Source organism: Arachis ipaensis, chromosome B1 (genome assembly GCF_059453495.1).
Source record: "Arachis ipaensis isolate K30076 ecotype BB chromosome B1, ASM5945349v1, whole genome shotgun sequence".
NCBI lineage: Eukaryota > Viridiplantae > Streptophyta > Magnoliopsida > Fabales > Fabaceae > Arachis > Arachis ipaensis.
Window position 1 is genome coordinate 148,233,158 of NC_142436.1, and position 20,154 is coordinate 148,253,311.

General features: G+C 29.6%; 2 protein-coding genes across 5 annotated transcripts in view; both read left to right on the forward strand.

The window, feature by feature from the left end:
* LOC107616846 (dnaJ homolog subfamily C GRV2-like) overlaps positions 1–20,154 on the forward strand; it is a 55,436-nt gene that overhangs the window by 17,586 nt on the left and 17,696 nt on the right. The window contains exon 4 of the mRNA XM_088502146.1: positions 5,186–5,242. The gene's annotated coding sequence lies outside the window, so the exon portion shown is untranslated. The remainder of the gene's footprint in view (positions 1–5,185; positions 5,243–20,154) is intronic.
* LOC107639966 (N6-mAMP deaminase-like) lies at positions 13,319–18,747 on the forward strand. Of its 4 annotated transcripts, XM_088502138.1 has the most exons (12): positions 13,389–13,660; positions 13,747–13,817; positions 14,072–14,163; positions 14,250–14,309; positions 14,409–14,648; positions 14,727–14,952; positions 15,030–15,142; positions 15,375–15,655; positions 15,760–16,085; positions 16,367–16,476; positions 17,707–17,783; positions 18,565–18,747. In XM_088502138.1, the coding sequence occupies exons 1-6, from the start codon at positions 13,584–13,586 to the stop codon at positions 14,832–14,834; spliced, it is 648 nt and encodes a 215-aa protein (XP_088358264.1). In that variant the 5' UTR covers positions 13,389–13,583; the 3' UTR covers positions 14,835–14,952; positions 15,030–15,142; positions 15,375–15,655; positions 15,760–16,085; positions 16,367–16,476; positions 17,707–17,783; positions 18,565–18,747. The 4 variants fall into 4 exon arrangements, with proteins under 4 accessions (XP_088358263.1, XP_088358264.1, XP_088358262.1 ...); XM_088502137.1 differs by having other exon boundaries at positions 13,319–13,660; positions 14,727–14,923; positions 17,707–18,747; XM_088502136.1 differs by having other exon boundaries at positions 17,707–18,747.

The window sequence follows — 20,154 nt, forward strand, 5'->3', positions numbered from 1 at the left end:
TTATCACTTTTATTTATTTATATTCATAATTAAATTTAATATAATTATAGTAAGTTTCTATAATTATAACAATTTATATCTGTTACATATATAGCAATTAGGTTATATATAATTATATATCTCCTCTTTTATATATACTTAGCAAGTATTTCTATTTATATAATCTACTTAATATATTAAAATTAGATTTTTTCTCAACTAATGAGAGTGAGGTGTGAATTCCTCATGAATTCATTTTCCCTCAAAAATAAATGCATTTAATGAATAATGCATAATTATACTAATTTAGAAAAATATCTTTATTATAATTATATAAAATTCATATTTAATACATTATTAAACTACTTATCAATTATCAATCGGAAATATTTTTAATCATTTTAAAAATAATAATAATAATAATAATAATAATAATAATAATATACTTCTACTTAATATACTAACGTATTTTTTCCTAACCAATTGAAGTGAGGTGTCAATTTTTCATAAATTGTATTTTTTATATTACAGTTAACATTTAATGAATAATGTATGATTATACTAATCTAGAAAAATATATTTATTATAATTATATAAAATTAATATTTAATACATTATCAACTAATAAAAGCGAGGTGTCAATTCTTCATTAATTTATTTTCTCTCCAAAATGAAAGTATTATTCTCTCTTCTAAATTTATTTAGAAAAATTAAAATTTCATGCTGAATATATGTGGCAAGTTAAAAAAAATAAGCAAGTTAATGGAATGAAAATATATTTCTATAACATATATAAGAATAAGAATGTATATTTTTATTATATAAAAATTGAATTTCTGCACTTCATGATGGACGTGGCATACTTCTTAACATGTTTCTTAATTTATTTTTTATAACTCATTGAATACAATTTATTACAGTAAATTAATTATATCAACTAATTGATTTGATTAGGTATTTAAATATCACACGATTTATTATAATTTATACCAATCAAATAATTGTAATTTATTATATCAATTATTTTAATTCAATAATTTATAAGGTACATAATAACGTAGATGATTTGTTATTTATACTAATTAAATACAATAAATACATATTAATTTAGTTAAAAAAATTATTGTCTCCTATGTTTTCCTATTTATTTTTTTTAATTCATTAAATCCAATCAATTATAATAAATTAATTATATCAACTAATTAATTCAATCAATTATTTTCTAATTTATTTTTTGAATTCAATAAATCAAATAAAATTAATTATACTAATTATTTGTATTGACTAATTGATTTGATTAATTCTTAAAAATATTTTTATTTAATTTATTTTATTTATTTAAATATAACTAATTAGTTATTTAATTTTATTAGGATAAATATCAAATTCTATTTTTAATATAAAAATACAAAATTTTATTCCTTCAATTTTTATTTTACCACTATAAAAGACCATATATGCTAGAAGAAAATATCATTCATTTACTAATTACTCTTTCATTGAGTAGCTTTTACAACAATTCTTTTTCTTCCTATGAGGCGTCGTCACAAGAAGGCAACTATCAATGACACAAATCAGCACACACTCTTCAACTCCTGTGCTCATCATTCAGAGCAATATATGATATGTTATCATGTATGCATAAATAAAAAATATCCATAATTAAGCTTAAGTCATTTACCAATTTGTGTGGTATATTATAATGTGAAATTACTTTCAATTTGTGTTGTGCAATGATATTATGTTTTAATTTAAGCTTTTATTTTAGAATTGTGTTATGATTTTATCTCATCATTTTCTCTTAGATATTAAGTTGATGAATTTTTATTTATTATTATTGAAGCGGATGTGATATAAAATTTGTAAAAAAATAAAAAACTCACATTCGATTTATTTTATTGTAGTCCTCTATTCTTCTATTTCTTTTTATTTTTTATTTATTTTATTTTCTTTTTAAATATCATATAATTTATTACAATTTATACCAATTAATTAATTATAATTGATTATATCAGTTAGTTTAGTTCATTAATTTATAATATACATGATAAAATAGATCATTTGTTACTTATACGTTTATTTTTCTAAAATCTAAATTTGAATAATTATATTTCAGTTTTTGTTATGAACAAAATATTATTAATAATGAATAATAATTAATCACTCATACTTTTAATCAAAGTATTTGGATGATTTTTATATTTATTAATATTAATTATTGATTATTTTTTCATAAATAAATTATATTATAATTTTATGTTAGTTCATAATTGATTAATGAGTAATGTTCATGAAGCTATGTTACTCTAAATTTTATATTTTATAAATATTTTATTTAAATATAATTTTTTAACATAAAAATGTAGTATTTTTAATAATATCATAATTTTATATTTTTTAATTATTCTAAATGAATATTTTATCAAATACTAATTAAAGCCATTCTTCCCTTTGCTTTTACTAATCTATTATCTAACTATTATATAAAATTAAAATCGTATTAATGAATTTAATATTAAAGTTAATTTGGCTTTTTATTATTTAGAGTATTTTTCAATCAATAATTTTATACTGCTTACTTTTTTTTCGGTTTCATTTTGAATTTTAATTTATTACTCAAAGGTAGTGAAATTCCATTGATACTGAAATAAAATTACAAAAGGGTCCATAGGGTAGAATAAGTAAAATAATATGATACCCACATTGCAACATCCAAATGAAACAACTTAGGATCTAAAATGTTTATCTTTCTCTTTCTCGCCATCTATTATATTATCTATTCTATCTATTCTATTATATAAAAATCGAATTTTTACCTTTAATGATAGAGTAAACATAGTATGCTTCTGCTTTATTTTGTTTAACTCATTAAAGACAATTCATTATGATGAATTAATTATATCAACTAATTGATTTGAATAGATATTTAAGTATCACACAATTTAAAATTATGTATATTAATTATTTGATTTAATTTTTATGATATATAAATTTAAGGAATAAATTAAAATAAGATAATTTATTACTTATTTAAATTGAATACAAAAAATATAAATTAATTTAGTTAAAAATGTACTATTTTCTAATCTTCTATACATAAAAATGACAAAATAAAATTATAAAAATAATCTTTTTATCACTTTTGCTATTTTAATTTTATTTTTTTTGCTTTTTTTATGTATAATTTTATTTTATATTAATTTTGTTTACTTAATAATAAAATATACTCATATTAATTCTATCATATAATAATATATTAATCGAAGAATTTCAATAGCTATCAACTACATCTAATAGAATGACTGAAAAGTGAGAACTACGAGAAGTTAATCCCAAGTTCAAAATGCTGAAATAAAGAAAAGAAAACAGTGGATATATGATTAGAGAAAAATGTATAATAATGACAAAATATACTAAAATTGGATTTTTTCTCCAACTAATAAAAGTGAGGTGTTAATTCCTCATGAATTCATTTTTTCTCTAAAATGAAATCACTATTTTTTTTCTAAATTTATTTTAGAAAAATATATTTATTATAATTATATTACAATTAACATTTAACGAATAATGCATGATTATACTAATTTAGAGAAATATTTTTATTATAATTATATAAAATCAATATTTAATACATTATCAACTAATAAAAGTGAGGTGTCTAATCCTCATGAATTCATTTTTCTTCCAAAATAAAAGTACTATTCTCTCTTCTAAATTTATTTTAGAAAAATATCTTTATTAATAATTATATTACAATATTACAATTAGCATTTAATGAAGAAAAAGTCTAGGGGCCAGCAACTTTTCCAAATTCTTGCCAGCATGTAACCAGCAAGAAAAAGTGAGTCATTGGATGAAATCTCACACTATTAAAACCATCATTGATGGCTATTTGATGGCTACAAATACCAAAAGTTGCTGGCCCTAGCACTCCTCTTTAATGAATAATGCATAATTATAATAATTTACAAAAATAAAATAAAGTCCAGTCATTTATCTTCCGACTGCACACGTGTGTAGAATAACTTTTAAGAATGAGTCATGTATAGTAAATGCGCTCGATGATTGTAAAACTGTATACTAACATTGATATAATATTATTTCAGGTATATGTTTTGCAGGCATCAAAGAAAAGTGTTGAGTTATTTTTTAGTAAATTTAAATTATTTATTGTTTATTAGAGAATTTTGTGCATTAGAATTTTCTAATAATTTATTATTTATTTTGAGCTAATTTTGATATGTCCTTACTTGACAGTAAAACAACATATAAAAATTTGTTGGTGGGTCTAAGTATTATTAAGTTATTTATGGCCACATTGAGTATATATGTTTGATTTATTGAAGAAAGTAGATTACTAAAACCAATTAATAACTATATTAGAGTTAATATACTTAATACTAGATTAAGAAAAACAAATAATACATAACATATTATATTTTTATTAATCAAATTATTATAATTTAAATTAATTTTAACAAAATAATTTAAAATTATAATTTTAATCTTATCACGTGCATGGCACGGGTTAATACACTTGTTATCAATATAAATGGGTTAACAACTTGCCACTCATAAAATCATTGGATAATGAATAAGAATTAGAAGGATATCAATATAATTAAAATGAATATAATTAAAATGTTTAAAAATATTTTCGATTGATAATTAGTTTAATAATGCATTAAATATTGATTTTATATAATTATAATAAAGATATTTTTCTAAATTAGTATAATTATGCACTATTCTTTAAAATAATTAAAAATATTTTTGATTAATAATTGGTAAGTAGTTTAATAATGCATTAAATATTAATTTTATATAATTATAATAGAGATATTTTCCTAAATTAGTATAATTATGCATTATTCATTAAATGCATTCATTTTGGAAGGAAAATGGGTTCACGAGAAAGTGACACCTCACTTTCATTAGTTGGGGGAAAACTCAGTTTTAGTATATTAAGTAGATGTATCACTTTCTGTGCGGTGTGACTGAATTTTATACTGATCAACTGCAATAGGGACCAAAATTTCAAGAGATTGTTAAACTAGAAATTAAATTTTCTGTTTCTTGTGCAGTGATCTTAGCAACAACCACATTGGAGGGCCATTCCATTCACTGTGTAATAAACATTGTGAATATAATGCTTAAAAAATAAATTATAAACATTGTGAATATACTGCTTTTGTGCTGTGTGCAGGCTGCCATTGTGAATTCACAGACCCTTGAAGAAGTTGCAAGACTTAAAAAGATCTTTGCTTTTCTAGATCTGATGTTCACTTGTTCAATTTTGATTTTCGCTCTCTGCTGTTTACTTCTTAGATGACCCTTTTTTCTGATTGCTCATTTTTGTAAAGAGAATCTGTTGTCTTTTTTATTCCTCTTCTGCTGTCTAATTTTCTCTTTAATCCCAAAACAAAAAAATCATTGAGCTGGTGTGAGTATATTATTGTCACCATAATTTTTGTTATTGTGAAAGCCATGTTATAGTTTGACAGATTAAGTACATGTGTTGAATGAGTTTCCTTTGTCCCTTTTGTGTTTCTTGTGTAGTTGCATTAGCAATTTTTCATGCTTAAAACCTACTTTACTTGTACAATATACTTGTTTGTTTACCTTTTCAAGAATTTTGTATTTGTCTTTATCCTGATTAAAGGTCAGTTTGTACGGTGTTTCTTTTCTTTACATATGTAATATGTAATTCACTTTTTGTTTCCTTTACCTTTTCTTCTTCCCTAAGTCGAGTATCCTATTCATTAGGGGTGTTCAAAATCGATCAATCGAACTAATAAAACTGAGAACCGAATTAGCCGAAAACCAAAAAAACCGAAAAAATCATGTTTTGCTTTTTTTATGCGGTTCGGTTCGGTTTTTAATTCTGACATTGAAAATTCTAACCGAATCAAACCGAACCGGTAACTAAAAAACCATTAAAAAACCCATTAGTTAACCCAACCCACTAGGCAGCCCAATAGCCCATTACCCCACGGCCCACGTCCCCACCCCATCAGATAACCTAGCTTCCCCATTACCCCACCTCCACATCTCCCCGTAGGAGTGTTCAAAACCGATCCGGACCGAATTAAACCGATGGACCGAACCGAAAAAATCGAAAACCAAAATAACCGAAAACCAAAAAACCGAAAAAAATGATGTTTTACTGTTTTTCTGCGGTTCGGTTTTCGGTTTTCGGTTTTCGTCGTTGTCGCTCTCTGTCTTATTACCACCCTCCGTTTGCTCATAGTCGCTGGCGACAGAAGCAGTAGGTTCTAGGGCTGGTCGTCTTTGTTGTCTCCTTGCTCCGAGTCTCACCATCAGCTTCCTTCACGCAACCAAAAGTTGGTCCCGATTTGGTGAGTTCCAACAAATTCCCCTGTTCTTTCTTTCTCAGTTTTGTTGCTGTAATACATGACTACATTTTGATTTTGTTGTTGAAAATATCACTGAACTAGTATTTTTGCTGCTGAAAATAATCACTGCTATGAGTTTGTTACTAACGCTGCACTTGCTTCAACTAGGATTATTAGTATCAATGAAAAACCATCAATTGTATACTAACAAGGATGAAGTTAAAAGAGTATAAGAGGGTCGCATTATTATTTCGGATGCAATATTGGGCACTACTGGAAGAAAAGTTAAAGTTTTAGAAGTATCAAATAATCACAGAGAAGAAGTTCAGAGACAGATACGGTGTTTTGATAATTCTTTGAGACTCTCATCCCAACATTTTTTACAAGGGCTTGTTTATTTTCGCGAGGGGGAGACATGGGTTTTTATTTACCAGCATTATGATAAGGACTTAGCTGATGTCTGGGTCGAGGATTGGGACAAATTCAAGCTTTATCTAAAGCAATTTTTACAAGCTCTCGCAATATTATACGAAGGGAAGAATATGTATCATGGAAAGTTAAGAGACTACAACTTAGGAATAAGTGGGGATAGAACCTTTGTTAGTGGAATTGAAGGAAATCATGGAATATGATTTTTACTTGAAAACCATCAGGAAGATGATTTCCTTCAACTCCACTAACAAAGGCTCTATCTCCATTTGTTCCCAAGTTGTAGTCTCTTAAGTTCCCATGATACATATTCTTCCCTTCGTATAATATTGCGAGAGCTTGTAAAAATTGTTTTAGATAAAGCTTGAATTTGTCCCAATTCTCGACCCACAGCTAAGTCCATAATGCTGGTAAATAAAAACCCATGTCTCCCCCTCGCGAAAATAAACAAGCCTTGTAAAAAATGTTGGGATGAGAGTCTCAAAGAATTATCAAAACACCGTATCTGTCTCTGAACTTCTTCTCTGTGATTATTTGATACTTCTAAAACTTTAACTTTTCTTCCAGTAGTGCCCAATATTGCATCTGAAATAATAATGCGACCCTCTTCTACTCTTTTAACTTCATCCTTGTTAGTATACAATTGATGGTTTTTCATTGATACTAATAATCCTAGTTGAAGCAAGTGTAGCGTTAGTAACAAACTCATAGCAGTGATTATTTTCAGCAACCAAAATACTAGTTCAGTGATATTTTCAACAACAAAATCAAAATGTAGTCATGTATTACAGCAACAAAACTGAGAAAGAAAGAACAGGGGAATTTGTTGGAACTCACCAAATCGGAGACCAACTTTTGGTTGCGTGAAGGAAGCTGATGGTGAGACTCGGAGCAAGGAGACGACAAAGCACTATTCGGAGGTATCAGATGAAACATCTAGCTAATCAAAGCAAATTGAAAATATCGACGAGGAAAAGTTAAAGCGACGATATCGAAAACTTGCTATGAAATATCATCCTAGCAAAAACCCTGAAGGAAGGGAGAAGTTTCTTGCTATACAGAAGGCTTATGAACGCCTCCAGGTAAACATAGTTTGCATGTTACAAGCTTATTTGGATTCATATATCAATAGAAGTTACTAGGATAGCGTGATATTCAGCACAACTATCCTCATGTTGAAGTTAACTGCTTGTTATTTTGAAGTCTTCAAATGCCCATGGGGACATGTTTTGTTGTCTTAACTTCTTAATTTTTGATATGTAAGTATATCATGCAAACAAGTCCATGTACTTTCTTTAGTGTGAGAAATGAGAAATGGTGTGATAGCCCCTGTCACCCAGATTGGGAGAGTTTTGTAGATGCATAAACTGTTTTGTTCTTTTCTCCTTTTGCAAGCCAGCTATAGACAGGCTGTTATATGCATGCACAGATTTGGGGTGGCAAAATCATGATGTATGTTAAAATTTCTTTTTGCTTCTTGGGGGAATTTATGTGATATAATATCATTTGCTTGCAACAGTAGGTTTTTATATCCTAATTCACTGAATATTTACCTTTTGCGAACTGTATCTTAGGCTACCATGCAAGGATTGCAAGGTCCTCAGCCTTGGAGATTGCTTCTTTTGCTGAAGGGGACAATGCATTTTATACAGAAGATATAGAGACATATTGGAGCTATTCAAATATGCTGGCTATCCCATGTTGTTAAGTGCTGTTACTGTGGACAAGGATGATAAGAATTTTCTTTCTTTCAGATGGAGCACCTCTCCTTGTTGCAGCATCAGAGCTTGTTTGCCTGGCGTAAAATTCCATTCTAGCTCATGCTGCTCGTTGACTTTTATTGTGGCCAGATGTGCATCTTCATTGAATGGAGAAGAGCTGGTGAGAGATGGAGGAGTGCAACTTCTTGCAACTCTTCTTTCCTGGAAATGAACCACAAACATCATGCGAACATTTTCAGTTCTTAGTCAATTTGAGGCTGCCGGATCTGAAATACTCGAGTTTTCTGGGCTAGTTCCAGACATTGTGCACGGCACTGAGTTTGAGCTTCTACCAGGAGCTGTTGATGCTGCTCTACAGTCTATTGCCAATGTTTCTGTTTCATCTGAGTTGCAGGATACTTTATTGAGGGCTGGTGTTTTATGGTATGTCAATTATTTTTTTTTTTTTGGGGATAAAATGCTTGGTATTTCTCTCTCAACTATAGGTATGCAGGAGGATGTCCCATGTGAGTTTAGGGCTTAGTTAGCAAACTTGGTGTTTATATGTGCCTGTGTCGCCAAATAGCTTAAGTATTTATTTAGTAAGATGAGCTTTACCATTACATGAAAATTTACTGTGTATGAAAGTAACTCTGTAAACAGCTATCTACTAAGCTCTCTAAATTTTGCAAAGGCTTAATTTTCAAAGCTTACTATATATTACTTATGACAAAGATGTTTCATGTGTGCGCTCTTGGTGGAGCAGATAATACCAACAGTACTTATGCACTAGAGTGGTTAATTTTTTTTGAGAAATGCCTGGCATATTATTTGGCAACTATTTTAGAACGATCTGTCCACTCCTATATCGGTGGAGCTAAAAAGGGAATGATGTATGTTAAGTCTAGCTATAATTCGATGATAATTTATGGTGGTATCATACTGTCTCCCTTTCTTATCATTTTTATGTTTAAAGTGTTGTGTCTAGTTGGGAATTGTCTAGCTATTCTATGTTGTAGTATTATCATAATTTTTGTGGGTTTTGAGCAGATCATTTGATAGGAGATACCTCTTTAAACCTAGCCTTTCCTTGTCTTTATCATTGCGGATTCAATCCTGGGTTCGTCTTTCTCTTGGGACTTCCATTTCTTTCGTAACCTTAATGATAGGGAATCCTTTCAACCTTTGGCTCTCTTAGGTATCCTTGATGATTTTTCTGTCTTCTAACCACTGACAATAGGATATTGTCTCTTGATTCCTCTGGTAGTTTTAGCTGTAAATCTCACTTTCAATTTTTAAAAAGAATTACAGATTGAAGAAAAAATTTTGAGTAAAATGATCATGATAGTATTTCATTAAGCGGCAGCAGCAATTGCCATAGGAAATAGTTGACAACAGGAAATTTTATGCAATAAACTGAAATCAAAGATGCATCCAGTCCTGAAATACAAAAGGATGAGATGAGACAGGCTTTGAGAAACCATGTACATACACACTACGATGCGCAACACAAGTATATTAAGTAAAATTTGCATTCCAGATAGAAAATTAGATAATAACTATATACCTTAATGACAGATATCAAACCGGTCTTAAATTGTAAAACACCTAGTCCCTCACTGATAGGTTCCAAATTTTGGGACAATGAGTATGCATGCTTACATACTGCAAATAAGAATAAGATTCCATTAGAACAATTGTTAGGAACCTTAAGAGCTTCAATAACCGAATTAAAGCATATATTGGCACTCCCAAGCCACTATCTTATTTCAAATAACATATACATTTTCAAATTAGCACACAATTAAGCCATATGTTGATTTTAACCCATTTAAATTGTCAGCTAAATCACAGGCCAAGTTCGAATTAGCAACAAAGAACTCAATATTAACATCAATTTCATTTTATTGGGTAATTCTTTAATACTTCTTGTCTATATGGTTGATAACATGATATATAGTTCAATAAGGATGAATATGTGATCCTCCTTTTAGGAAATGTATATCCTATAGTCGGCCAATGACTTTCACAGTTATACTGTATCATGTTGAACATACAACAAAGACAATACACACAATTTTATAATAACTTCTATATCTAATGTTAGCCAAAGTAAGTGAATAAATTAATTGGTGCTATTTTTTTAATAAATTATGTATAATTTAAAACTCCTTTTAATCATCTTTATCATCATCATCTTCTTCTTTCAAAAATTTTCATAATTCTTCTTATTTTATCCTTCTAGCAAGAATCAGTATCAAGATTAAAAATTTCCGGTGTCAAAATTAAAAACTTTTTGTATCACGGTTAAAAAATTTCGATACTATTTTTTTAATAAATTTTGCACACCTCAAAAGTTCTTTTCCTTTCCTTTCTCTTATTTCACCCTCTTAATAAGAACAAAAAAAAATCAAACAAAAAAATAAAAAATGTTGCAATAACCACTAGGAGGAGGAAGAGGAGAAAAAAAATAAGAAAAGAATAAGGCAACAACAAGACGATAATGAGAATAAAACACGCAAAGAAAAAAAAAGGAACATGAAGAAGAAGAATTGTGTGATTCATGCACAGGATGTGTGAGTGATTTTTATTAGGTTTGTGCCAACTTAATAGGACTTGGTTGATAAAAATATTTAAATATATAAAGAGACCAAAAATATATATATAATAAATTATTATTTCTATTTATAAAAATTTAAAATGTTAACAAATATATCCATTGATAAAAGAAATTAATTTTGTACTCATAAAAAATAAAAAATTATTATTATTTATAAAATTTTAAAATATTAATAAAACTATACATGAATAAAATTAATACTTATGTATTTTTGTGACATCAAAACTATTTTTATGGGTAAAAAACTAAATATGAATAATTTTTCATTATATTAAAGTTTTATAGTTAGAAATTAGGATAGAAATTAGGATATATATATAAAATGTTATGAGTAGAGTCTATCTTTTTAGGTTTGGTTCGGTACGAAAAAATTTTAATTTTTTAAAATAATTTATTAAAATTAATTTTTAAAATTAATATTTTAAATTGATTTGATAAATAAAATTAAAATTAGTTGTTAATAAGCATAAACTACAAAAATTATGTTTGAAGAAGTTATTTTTAGTATTTAAAATATTTTTAATAGATCTAAATATAATAAATATAAAATTTATTAATATAAAATTGTATTGAATTTTTAATTTTCAAAAAAATATTTTTATAAATATTTTCAAAAAGAGCCTTCTCAAAACTAGAAGTATATGTATATGATTAGCACCATTTTTTTCAAAATACTTTTTTAAATTGAATTTTATTGGAAAAAAAAAAAGAAAATTAACCAATACCAATAAAAAATAAAAATTTAGTTACTTTTGAATTAAAACATTACTATTCACATGGGGAAGTCTTATGCCTAATTTTTTTTGTAAAATTAATAATTAAATATTATTAAATAATTTAATATATTTAATTAAATTATTATTTAATATTTTTAAATTATCATCTTCGAACAAGATAACTCACCAATTCACATATTAAAATAAGAGTAAATTATTATTTCTACTCACAAAAATTAAAAATGATGATATATCTATTCATAAAAGACAAAAATTACTATTTATACTTATAAAAAATAGATTTTTACAGACAAAATTATTCAAACCTTAAAAAATTAAATAAAATTTTTAAACTATCCTTCTTTTCACCACTATTACCATCATTTCTCCCTTTTCTCTCTCTCTCTCTCAATATTCTTGGTTACTCAAATTCCAAACTCTACCATCACTCTCTTCTCCAACTATCACCATCACTGCCATCGCCATCCCTACCCTTCCTTCCTCCTTCTTCTTCTTCTTTCACTTCTTCGCCATATGCTGAAAGATTCTCTTTGTATACAAAAAAAAAAGCACAATAAACTACATAAAAAAATTCAAACACACCCTTACTCTGAAAACAATACAACAAATTCGAAAATTTTCTTTTTTTTTCCCACAAAAAAAAGATGCTTTCTCCCACCTGTCTAAATCACTAATGTTACGTTCATCTAATACTAATTTGATTTAGATAAATCTATGAAGATGATAACACAATAATGAAAAGAGGGATCTTTATTTACTTGAGGAGGAGAAGATCGGAGAGAGTGCGTGGGAGCTTGATGCGGCCAAATTCGGAGGCGGTGAGGTAGATGCAGAAAAGGCCAGTGGTTAAGAAGAAGAATACGGCGAGGACCATGGCGAATTCGCAGCTGTTGAGAGGGAACTTCTCCGATTTGGACTTTTTGGCGGCGGGGGAGTCGTCCTCGCCATTGTTTTCGAGGTCCTGACGAGCAATCTACTGGTATCTACCGTCATGACGCTCTGCGGCATCTTTAGATCTAGGATTTCTTTGGGTTAGATGATTATGCTGGTGATGGTGGTGCTGGTGTTGTTGAGTTGCTACCGACACCGATGAGAGAGTGTGTGGCGAAGAGGTTAAGGTGGCGGTTGAGGAGGAGGGTAAGGCGGTGATACTGAGCCGCGATGTGATCAATGTTAGGATTGGAGTCGCTAAGAACGTTGAGATAAAGAAGGGGGAGATGATGGTTATAGTGGTGGAGAGAATGGTATCAGGAATTTTATTTAATTTTCGAGGGTTTAAATAATTTTGTCTACAAAAATTTATTTTGTATGAATACAAATGATAATTTCTGTTTTCTATAAATAGATACGACGGTATTTTCAACTTTTGTAGATAAAAATGATAGTTTATTCTTAAAAGAATTATAAATTTAAAATTGATTAAAACTTATTTTTTACCTTTTTTTTTAATTTTTTGAACATACAAATACAAATACCAACACTAAGTATTTCAAAGATAGGAAATAATAGTTGAATATTCAAAATTAACAACAAGTATAACATTGATTGGGATCTTATCACAATGATCGTGGCATGAACCCTAAATCCTCCACATGTTTGAGTGCTGTTTTTTTTTTTTTTTGTCTGATACACGCCCTTGGATGAGTTCAGTGAATGGCCATTGGCCAGTCTCTTCTGAACCAACCAGAGTGTACTCTTACTCTTACCCAACACCCAACGAAGCACTTGCAGTTTCAGTTTCAGTGTTGAGGAAGAAGAAAAGATGGAGTGGTGGATGTCAATGCCAAAGGTGGAACTCCATGCTCACCTCAATGGATCCATCAGAGGCTCCACTCTCCTGTACTCCTTTTCTCCTTTCCTCTCTCTCTTGTTTTGTTTCTTCATCTCATTCTCTTTCCTCTTATCCTTTTTTTGTTGTTGCACAGAGAACTCGCTAGAGCTTTGTGGGACAAGGGTCTAATAGATTTTTCCCAAGTGGAGCATGTTATCCTTAAAAGTATGCTCCTTTTCCCTTTTTTCCTTTCCTATTTTCTTGTTTTATTTTCAGTGTGCCCCTTCACTGTTGTTCAGCTTCATGTTCATTTTGGGACTGATTTTGACCCTTAACAGCTGTTTGATTGTAAAAATTACGCACTCTGCTAGTGTTTGTGATATGAGGGACTGTTTGATTGTCACTTTTAGTGTTAGTAATCGTTACTATTATAGTGTTTAAGGCTTATAATGGTGGTGGTTATGGTTTTGTAAATACAGATGATCGTTCATTGACTGAGGTGTTCAAGTTGTTTGATGTGATCCGCATTCTTACTACTGATCACATGACTGTTACAAGAATTGCGAATAAAGTATGGTTGCTTACTATCTAAATTTCTGTGTTTCTAAATCCGATGCCTTCAGCCTCTGCATTTATAGAAGCAATTTCTGAATGCAGGTTGTTGAAGATTTCGCATCAGAAAAGGTTGTCTATCTCGAATTGAGAACCACCCCAAAGGTAACTAGAAGAGCTTGGTTCTTGATGCGGACTCTTTTTTTATCTTTTTGGTTTTTTCTATTGATTCGACAGTGAATTTTTCGGCTTAATTCCTTACAGAAAAACGATTCCCAAGGAATGAGCAAACGTTCTTATGTTGAAGCTGTATTGGAAGGGATAAGATCTGTCAGCTCAGTTGATGTGGCTTTAATTCCTTATATTGAGGATCCTAGAAATCTTTTAGATCCTCTGCACGCAGCGACAAATGATAAATGTAATGGAAATAGTAGGAAGAAAATCTTTGTTAGGCTTCTCTTGAGTGTTGATCGTAGGGAGACAACAGAAGCAACTATGGAAACTGTAAGATTAGTAATTTCAGCATCCTTAAGTTTGATGCTTGCTACTTAATACCTTCAACACTCCATTTCTGTGTTGCAGGTCAAACTGGCACTGGAAATGAGGCATTTGGGGGTGGTTGGAATTGACGTATCTGGGAATCCAAAGGTTGGCGAGTGGTATCTCAATCTATCAAGGACTCTAGCATAGTAATTCGTAATGATGCTTTAGATCAAAGTCTCCCGTTATCTTTTTTTGGAAAAGATACTTGCCAGCATTGAAATTCGCCAGAGAACAAGGTCTTTTTGTAACCCTTCATTGTGGAGAGGTGCGCCAATCTTTTATTGTACCTGTTACCTGTGGTGATTACCTGACTGGTCTGTTTTGCTTGTTTCGTGCTTTTAGGTTCCTAATTCAAAGGAGATACAAGACATGCTCGATTTTGTTCCCCATAATCGGACATGCTTGTTTCTTTGAGGAGGAACACTGGAGAAAGTTGAAGTCTACTAACATTTCCGGTTAGACTTTGCAAGTTCACTAGTCACATTTGTGATAAAATAAGAAAGTGAAAAGTGTTATGATAATCAATCAATTAAAAATATAGTGCATGGCAATATGGCATATTCATCTAATCCATCACATTTGAACATTTGATAGTTTCTAAATTCGAACCATTTTTGCATAATATTGTCAATACTTATATAAAGAGCTTGGCTACATATAATTTATTGCTTCCTTTACATTTTTCAGGTTGAAATTTATTTGCTTGCTCACGTCCATTGCTGCAACACAGGCAAGCAGCTTTGAATAGCGTGAAAGGCTCACTTGGAGATTAACTAGCATTTAGATCCGTCGTGATTCCCCCTCCATTCTATGTAATTTAATGAATTAATAACAAAAGACTGAAAAAATTGGCAAAACATAGGCCAAATATCTATCTATTAATATATAATAAGAATATAGTTGTGATATTTGCTCGACAAGTGGAGTGTTCTGTGTTTGACACGTGGAGCTGTGTATGATTGACAAGTGTATGTTACTATGTTTTTAATGTGGGCACTTTGCCGTTCTCAATCCAAAGAAGTAACTGGGCGGGATTTGATTCAAATTCAAATTGAAAATGATTTTGTTTCAGGACTTTCAAGAAGAGAATATGAGAGAGAGAGTTGCCAGTTCTGATAGGGGGAGTAGTTGGCACCAGACTTCCTCTTTTGATGTCGGCAGAGAAGAGAAGAAGAAAAGGTCGGTGAAGAAATAAAGCACGACGGAAGAAGGAGAAGTGGGTGGCGATGACAACGACGGTCACAGAGAAGGATGCTAGATCGACAGAGAAAAGAAGAGGAATGAGGCGGCGACGGCGGTGATGGAGGTTACTGACGCTGTTGGATCCCTAGAACTGCATCTACCGCAGAACGCCGTCGCAGCCGTTCCTTCGCCAGGGGATGCTGCGAATGAAGGATGGTTAGTTCTCTCTTTATTTTGTTGTTTGATTTCGTTATAACCAGAGAAGAATCCTTTATAATCCATTCTTCGGTGAACGACAGCTTCAAGTTCTAAAATTTTGGTTAATCAGCAATAAAATATTTTTTTTTTTTTGCTTTCAAATGATTGCATGTACATTTTGGTTAATCTATAATAATCCGTTTCCTTTTTGTTGTTGGATAGCTAACCGTGTTTGTCTTCTATTAACCATATTGCTGATTTTTTTTTTCTGTTTTCGTATCTTATGTCATTTCTTAAAGAACATCTGAGGTGGTGATTGACCTGCAATTGCAAGTAAAATTTTTAGTCTCTATAATTCTTTGTTGTGGTCTCTGATGGAGTCTTTGATTATGCCAACAATGTCCTCCAGGTAATACTATCCTTTAAAATTTCCTTTTGTTGCCATTTGCATTTATGTTGATATTAGAGGAATGAAAAGATTGCTGCCTAGGATGGTGGATATTGATTCTATATAATGAAATTGACATTAAATTTCTACATTTTATGCCTCATTTGACATGATTGATAACATTTTTATCCGGTTCAATAATATATTTAATGTTATATAGACCTTTTCAATTTTACCGGTACTTCCATCCTCATCATCATAGAGTTCATGAGGAAGTTCAATAATATTTATTTGGATTTGATGCCTGTAATCAGCAACCCTTAATCTATAACACATAGAGAAAAAAGAATAAACATTTGTGTGTTATATCCATTTCATTTTAATTAATTGGATCCAACACTAAAATATATTTATGTGTTCTGAATTTGCACCCACCATCTCATTGTTAGGGATTCTTTCATTTGGTTTGTCAATCCTCTCATACTAACACTTCACATATGCCAATATAAATTTTCTCGAAAGATGTTTCGAGTTCTTAGTTTATCAGCTAGAATTGATTTCAGTAAAAAAATCTGCTTTTGGAAATTCTACAAGAGATAATTTTGAAGCAATGAAGATCATCAAGTAATGCAAAATAACTTCTTTGTTCTTTTTGTTTGGGTATATACTAATGCAAATTACAATGTTAAAGTATTTGATTATCATATCTTGAAGGTTTATGGGATTTTTGTAAAAATTTTAATGAATATGGAGCATTTTGTTTTTTATCTGAAACTTAATCATGTGATACTTTGATGAGATGGTTTAAAACAAGCCAAACCATGGAGCAGTTTCTTGGACTATTAGGAGTCCAACAGCAATAGTAGAAAGTTGGAGATGCTACTGCTCTTGAAGTTAGAGTTGCTTCTCTTGAAAATGCTACCCCTCTTGAAGTTGGGTGTTTTTTCTATAATTTAAAGAAATTTAGTAAAAGCTATTTATAACAACAATGGTTTTTCTTAGAGGCTATAGTTTTTTTCTTTCCTAAACATAAAATGTTGTTCAAAGGTGTATGCATATCTTAAGTTCAGGAGTTGTTTCATAAAATGCTGGAGTAAAACAGCATCACACTTAAAATAAGCAGTCATTGTTGTCTGTTGACATCTTATGTAATTTAGTAGCTTTGACTTTTATAGATTTTTTTGTTACTACAAATTTTAATTTGCTTTTGGTTTTGCTAAGTAATTTGAAAACTTGATTTCTTTTTTTAAGGAACAACTTCTCCGACAAAGCTCAAGATGTGAAATCTGCTGCAACGTGCTCCGGCTGAAGTTGCACCTGCCAAAGCGGTATGAATGATTCATCTGCCTTAATCGCTATTTTTTTACCCTTTTTTTGTTTAAATTGGATATTTTTTCTCTTCTTTAATTTGTTCAGTTTAATTCTTGGATGGCACTCTTTAAAATTTAACTAAGTTTATATGTATTTAAATAATTTTGATCTTCCTTTTCCTTCCATAACTAACTTCTGTATATTTGTTTCTGAGTTTTCTTTAAAAATGAGTTTCATACCATATATGAATATTGAAAACTCAAGGGCACATAGATAATGCAAACGGTTAAAGTCATGTATTACATGCAGTATTTTGTGAATATGCAGCAATAATACTAATAATAGTTGGTAAATTATCTGCTTTAATTTTCTTTTTCTTCTGCTATACATGCATGATGAATGTAGTTTTCCATTTTTTATTTTGTACTGTGATTTCTATTAACTCAGTATACACCACTGTTGCAGTTTTATGTTATGGTTTGTTGGCAGTTTTTTAATCATTGAACCATGCTCTTGACTATTTTCTATAAGTCTGTAACTATAACAACTTGAAAATTATATAGATTTTCTTTCCCCTATTTTGTAAAATAAAAAATTTTATAGTTAACTAATTTAAAAATAGGCCACTACATGTAAAACAAACATTTTTTTACTTTTTTAGTTAACTAATTGATTGTTAGCATTTTATTAGAGAAGAGATCATGAACTTGAATTCTACAGTGATTCCATTAGCCTGTGTACTAAAGAGTTTAATCGTATCTTTTTTATGTGCCCTTAATGTTATGAAATTGGATGTAGATCCTCGATTGCGGTTTAATAGAAGAAGGCAGAGATAATAGGAGATGTATTCATCCTAATTTTGTATTATTGCTGAAAGTTTTCAATTGCTCTCTCTTGCCTTTTGTGTTGTTCTTCCCTCCCCCTCTGATTTGAACAACTGTGTTTTCAATTTTAAAGATTTTATTATCAGCTTAGATGATATTGCTTGAGTTGTTCACCGTTCAATTTGTCCCATTGATCTTTAGAGGTGATGTAGTTATTGTGCTACTAATAATTGAAATTTTAATTATTATAATCGACAGAGTATGGAAATGACTATGAGATTAGCAAATATATAATTATTTGTTGCACATTAAAGATACAAATTTGTTGTCTTAACATAGATGTCGACATAGATAAAAGAACTTCTTAATCTAAGGTTTAGTCACTGCATTATTATTCAACTTTGTTGGCCAATTATAAATAATTTTACTTCATTAAAACTGTCATTGCAGTGTTTTTTAGCGAGCACAGAAACCAAGTTCATGGTATATAATTATATCACTGGCTTTGTTGCATGTTTGGTTCTTCTTCTTAAACTATGTTTTGTTAGTATTATTGTAATTGTTCGTGTTGAAGCTTGATATGATTTGTTTTATGTTCCTGGTGGGTTAAGTAGGAGATTACAAAGAGACATATTATATTTGTCATGTAGTTAGATGCAAATTATAGCCTTTTTTACAAAGGATTTATGTATAATGTTAGTGTTTATCAGTATAAAAAGAAAAAGTCTTCACATGTTGGGAGAATGTAGAGAAATGGGGAAAGAATTTATCAGTTTAATTACTCATGTTGCAAATAAAGCAATTTTTTTTTTAATTGAAATGATTGGGTGTGTTCTTAGTCCAATATAAATTATCTATCACCAACAACCATAGTTTCACCAATTTTGTTCATAGATTCTAATTTTTAGTATTCTTAAATCTTTGAACTAAATTTGAAATTAAGATATTTCAAGGAATTACAATATGAGGGAACCAAAAGCATGAGAGAAATGAGTATTATTAATTTACATGTGATGACTGAAGATAAAGTATGATCATCTATCTATATGTATCTTTTTTTCTTTTTATTATCAATTACTATCTTTAAAGATCAAGAAAAATGAAGGATATTTGATTGAAAAGTGCTTCATTTCGAATTTCACTATTTAAATGTCCTCATGCCAACTTAACATTCCTTATTATATATAGTTTATAATGATTTGAATTAGTCCATGATCTAACTATTTACCTTTTTTTTGTGATGTGATGTAATTGTCTTTTCTTAAATACTTATATTGGGATTCGCTAAAAATGGTGATGAAAGAAATTAAAGAAATGGCTGCTAAACTTTAATTTTAGTGTGACTATTGAATTTTGATTTTTTAGATACGAAGTGCCATGTTTAGAGGCTTATATATGATGCCGCCTTTAGGTTCTGATTGCTTTTGCTTGACCCTGTTGACTTAGAAATGATACTTGAAGTCCATCAAATATAATAGTTAAATTCAACACTGTCCTTTAACTATACCATATATCTTTTCGTTCTATCTTTGCTTTAGTAGTTTGAAAAGTTTTCTTTTAAATC